Genomic DNA, 5000 nt, shown 5'->3' on the forward strand with positions numbered 1-5000 from the left:
CTTGAGGTGGAGAGTGAGGGAATTAATGAGTCAGTCAATTATACAGGGGGATGATTAGGGGGCCAGATTGTATGACCCTGGTTGGGCCAGGACACCGGGGAAACCCCTACTCTTTGCGATAAGTGCCCTGGGATCTTTAATGACCTCAGTGAGTCAGGACCTTGGCTTCACGTCTCCTACGAAGGACGGAGATGGCAGGCGGGGGGTGGCTGAGGGGGTAAGGTGGCTGGAGAAAGGGATTTCAGATCCAGGCCCTGTGAAGTAGCACTGAGGCTGTTTATGCTCCTTGTAGTCCAGGTGATGGGTTAGGGTTAGTTCTCTGTCTAATACAGCATACCTCTCTCACACCAGGCCCGGTCCATCACCACTAAAGACACCATTCATCAACGCTAACACCAACAACACACACACACACACACACACACACACACACATACACACACACACACACACACACACACACACACACACACACACACACACACACACACACACACACACACACGATCCCACACACATACTCACACACATACACGCACACACACGGACACACATACACACACACACACACACTCATACACACACATACACTTACAAAGACATACATACACACATACACACACACACACACATGCACACATACATGCACACACACACTTACACGGACACACATACACACACATGATCAAACACATATCAACACACACAAATACACACATACAAACACACACGTGGAGCCATGCATGAGTGGCAGGATTGGTCTATAGCAGCTTTCTGCATCCTCAGACAAAAGGTTGCGGGTTCGATCCCCAATGTGCGTCTGCATCTTCCCATGGGCCCCCTTGAGGGAGACGCCCATCATCTCTCTAATCACATGGATCGGACTTTAGATTTTAAAAGAAAGTAGGCTTAAAAGTGCTTATAAATGCGACCCTCCGGTGTGCAGGACAGGCCGGCGTCGACGCTGACTCATAATTGCCTCCAGGCTTCAGATGTGCTCTAAACACGCGGCGGCAGTGGGCTCCGTCAGCGGCGCTGTTTAGACAGCTCCAACATATACAGACGTAGTTCACCGCGGTGCTACTGGCGGCGCGGGGACGCTCTCTCCGCTGCTCTGCTTAAGGAGCCGGCCTCACAGGACCCTCCCCAGCCTAGCGCTGGGATTCTGGGCCTTATAAGGGGATGGAGACCCTCTCTTAGCCCCGGTCCTGATACACCTCTTTATGGACAACCGCTGCAGAACACTTTTCTCCCCCCAGCGATGTTGATGATGTTTGTGTGTGCGTGCGTGCGAGCGTGTGTGTGTGTATAATAGATTTATTCGTGCTTGTTTGTTTTAAATTGCCAGATTATGATTCATATAATCACACACACACACACACACACACACACACACACACACACACACACACACACACACACACACACACACACACACACACACACACACACACACACACAACACTCACGCATACACAAACGCACACAGACACAAACCAACACCGCACAAAACTGTCCGAATCATTTGTATTGCTCCGGTGCAGAATTAGCACTGTTCGTATTCGGGTGGGTGTCTCCATATCATATGGAGACACCCACCCGAATACGAACAGGTTAAAATGTAAAATATATGTTCTCTTTTTATGAACCCTGTCAATGGATCGGTCTCTTGTTATGTCTTATTTATTTTCAATTTATTTCCGTTTGTTGAGTGTGTGAATCCCCCCTCCTAATTGTACACTTGTGCGATTTAGTTTGAAACCGCCTCGCGACTTTCTGCGTTGTCATGGTTACCCCACACTCTTTCTTCAGTGAGAGCCAAGAAAGTAAAGTTGAGTAATGGAGGATTTGAGGTTACCTAAAAAGCAGAAGAAACTGGACCAACAGCCAAGCATACACAGTTTTTTTTCAGACAGTAAGTAACTTGACAGGCATGCTGAAAGCAGTGGCCAGACAGGGACATGCTCTGGACATGCAGGTGATAAGGTGAGAATTTTGAATATGAGACTAGACAGCCTTACAACATTGTTTATAACCTGGGCCTACATGTCAGCAATACATAAAAGTAGCCTACTTCTAATACAAGCAGAATATATAGACCTAAATGATCACGAAGGTCAGCCACTGTTCTTCTGATAACATAATGACATGTGGTCATGGGTATGTGGTATTTTTCCATTGGAAGCTATCCTTTTTGCTACAGTACTACTGGAAGAGCATAATTGTAATTGGTAGGTGTGTTTAAGGTCAGTAAGCAGCTAACCAAAACAAAGTGTGTGTGTGTGTGGGGGGGGGGGGGGCGGGGCAGACATTACATTATTACACTATTCCTTTAGATGTGAATTCAAATGGTCAATGTAGTCCTCGAAACTATGTTCTAAATGTCCACATTTTCATAAATAAATATAGAATTGTAGGCAATGCACTTAACAAATAATAATAAAAAATTGGACCCCCCCAATGTCTAAACCATGGTTACGCCCTTGTCCATATGATTTGCACATTCCTAATCTGTCGTTTGCCCCGGTAGTAGGCTACGAATAAGTCTGGTAGCTAAACGTTCTAATCCGCGTCGAACCAGCGGACCAGCACTTTATTGAACTTTCCCTCCGGGCTCCTTGTCCGTGCTAAATTTAGCCCTGTGCCATCGGGACGGAGGTGAAAGCGGCGGGCCGTGCGGAGAGAGACACCGGCAGAGGCACCGCGCGGACCAAGACCCCGGCGAGAGGCCAGGGCCTCCAGGAACTCCCCGAGACACCCCGCGTCTCTCAGCAGCGAGCCGTGTTCCGGGTCTTTATTTAGACCCTCGCGTTGAGGCCCGGAGACATGAACCCTGACCCACCGGTTAATGAACGTGGATCGTGTGACAGCGGCAGGTTGGGGGGGGGGGGGGGGGGGGGACTTGATAAGGCGTAAAAAACACCTGATCAACTCCAGCATTTTGGGGTCTCCGGTCCCTTACTGCGTTAACGCTGTGACCTTGTTCACTGCACACACACACTAACACACACATATACACACACACACACACACATGCGCACACACACACACACACACACACACACACACACGCACACACATACACACACGCACGCACGCACCAAGCGTGTCTGTGTGGCTGTCTTAACAGTGGTGTGAGAAGATCTGTAGGACATATCTCTCTCGCCATTTACTATTTTTAATACCTTTAAATTTCAATCGCTTCTATTTAGAGGCTTTCTTTCTCAGGCTACATCTCAAGTTAAGTTTTTCTTGCTATTACTAGCCTACTTTCACAAGCTAACATCAATATAGGAATGTATGGATAGCCTATAGGTAGGTATGCATGTGTGTGTGTGCGTGTGTGTGCGTGTGTGTGTGTGTGTGTGTGTGTGTGTGTGTGTGTGTGTGTGTGTGTGTGTGTGTGTGTGTGTGTGTGTGTGTGTGTGTTTGTGTGTGTATGTGTGTTTGTGCGTGTGTGTGTTTGGAAGTATGTGTGTGTGTGTGTGTGTGTGTGTGTGTGTGTGTGTGTGTGTGTGTGTGTGTGTGTGTGTGTGTGTGTGTGTGTGTGTGTGTGTGTGTGTGTGTGTGCGTTTGTGTGTGTCTGCGTGAGTTTGAGTGTGTGTTTGCGTATGTCTGTTTATGTATGTGTTTGTATGCGTGTGTTCATGTGCGTGCGTGAGTGTGTGTGTTAGATTGTGTGTGCATCCGTGCGTGTACGCGAATTGGTGTAAGTGGATATAAATATGTATATAGGCCTATATATGTGTGTATGGTATATGTGTGGATGTATGTGTGAACGTCTGTACGTTCCTCTGTTTGTAATCCAAGCAGCGTCTGTGTAGTCTGAGAGGGTGAGCGCGTGCTGGTGCGCGTGATCGTGACGAGCGGCGAAAGGGAAAGCGTCAGCGCGCTCCGAGCCGCTTGGCAGCTGCGGTTCTCCGCTCTGATTGGACGGGAGGCGGCGATTCCTTCTGTCACGATTTCTGTCGCTCCCACCGGGGCGCACTCACCGACCGAGCGCAGTCTTGCCACCACAGCAGTTCCGTCCACACGGGGTGACGCATGAAGCGGCCGTACGCCCGGTAACTTGGGACCTGTCTTTTTTTTCTCCGGAGGGGCAGGTGGGGGTTGCTGCGGGTACGAGTGCTGGACCGACCGGCCCGTGTTTCATCCATAGGTGGCTGCGATAGACAAGTCGTTCACGATGCCGGTGTTCCACACCAAAACCATCGAGAGTATCCTCGAGCCGGTGGCACAGCAGATCTCCCACCTGGTCATCATGCACGAGGAGGGGGAGGTCGACGGCAAAGCCATCCCGGATCTAACGGTTCCGGTGGCGGCCGTGCAGGCTGCCGTGAGCAACCTCGTGCGGGTGAGTCCCGTGTTTCTCATCTTCAGAGAGCGTCCCTGTAGTTCGCGGGGTTTGCCCTGTGTGTGTTTGTGTGCGTGCGCGTGCGTGTGTGTGTGTGTGTGTGTGTGTGTGTGTGTGTGTGTGTGTGTGTGTGTGTGTGTGTGTGTGTGTGTGTGCGTGCGTGCGTGTGCGTGCGTGTGTGTGCACGCTCCATTGAACAATGAGTGCGATCATGAGATGGGTCAACATGTTGGTGAGCACGGGTGCCGAACCGAATGAAGTTGATGGGGCGTAATAAGTGTTTCTGATGGGATAGAAGCGGTGCATGTCCATCACACCCCGTCCCTGCGTGGGCACTGGGCACGGAGAGCGATGTGGAGGTTCGGGGGTTATGATCCTCCCCTGCCTAAAGGAACGGACCTGTGAGAGTTGTCGCTCTTCTAGAGTCGGGTTAGGCTAGCGGTAAAAAAAAACAACTAAAGGGCTTAATGATTGAAGCGTTCTATCGTGAGCACTTTCTCTCTGGGTAATTCCTGCTGTGTATCTGGTGGAAACAGTCTAGACGAACTAAGCATACAGGGAGTAGCACATACGCCTTGACCTCTCACTGCAGAAATCAATACAGACTACTTCGTTATTAACGCTGATCAGAGCTCATTGTTGTTTA

General features: G+C 49.8%; 1 protein-coding gene across 7 annotated transcripts in view; it reads left to right on the forward strand.

The window, feature by feature from the left end:
• Nucleotides 1-3602: 3602 nt before the first annotated feature.
• Nucleotides 3603-5000, forward strand: part of LOC115559956 (vinculin) — a 34121-nt gene continuing 32723 nt past the window's right edge. For 6 of the 7 annotated variants that reach the window (XM_030379186.1, XM_030379188.1, XM_030379191.1 and 3 more), the window contains exon 1: nt 3604-4354. In XM_030379186.1, the coding sequence (XP_030235046.1) occupies nt 4187-4354 (168 nt within the window). In that variant the 5' untranslated portion in view covers nt 3604-4186. Of the gene's footprint in view, nt 4355-5000 lie in introns of all 7 variants that reach the window. The other variant, XM_030379190.1, reaches the window with a different exon arrangement.

Source organism: Gadus morhua, chromosome 15 (assembly GCF_902167405.1).
Source record: "Gadus morhua chromosome 15, gadMor3.0, whole genome shotgun sequence".
NCBI lineage: Eukaryota > Metazoa > Chordata > Actinopteri > Gadiformes > Gadidae > Gadus > Gadus morhua.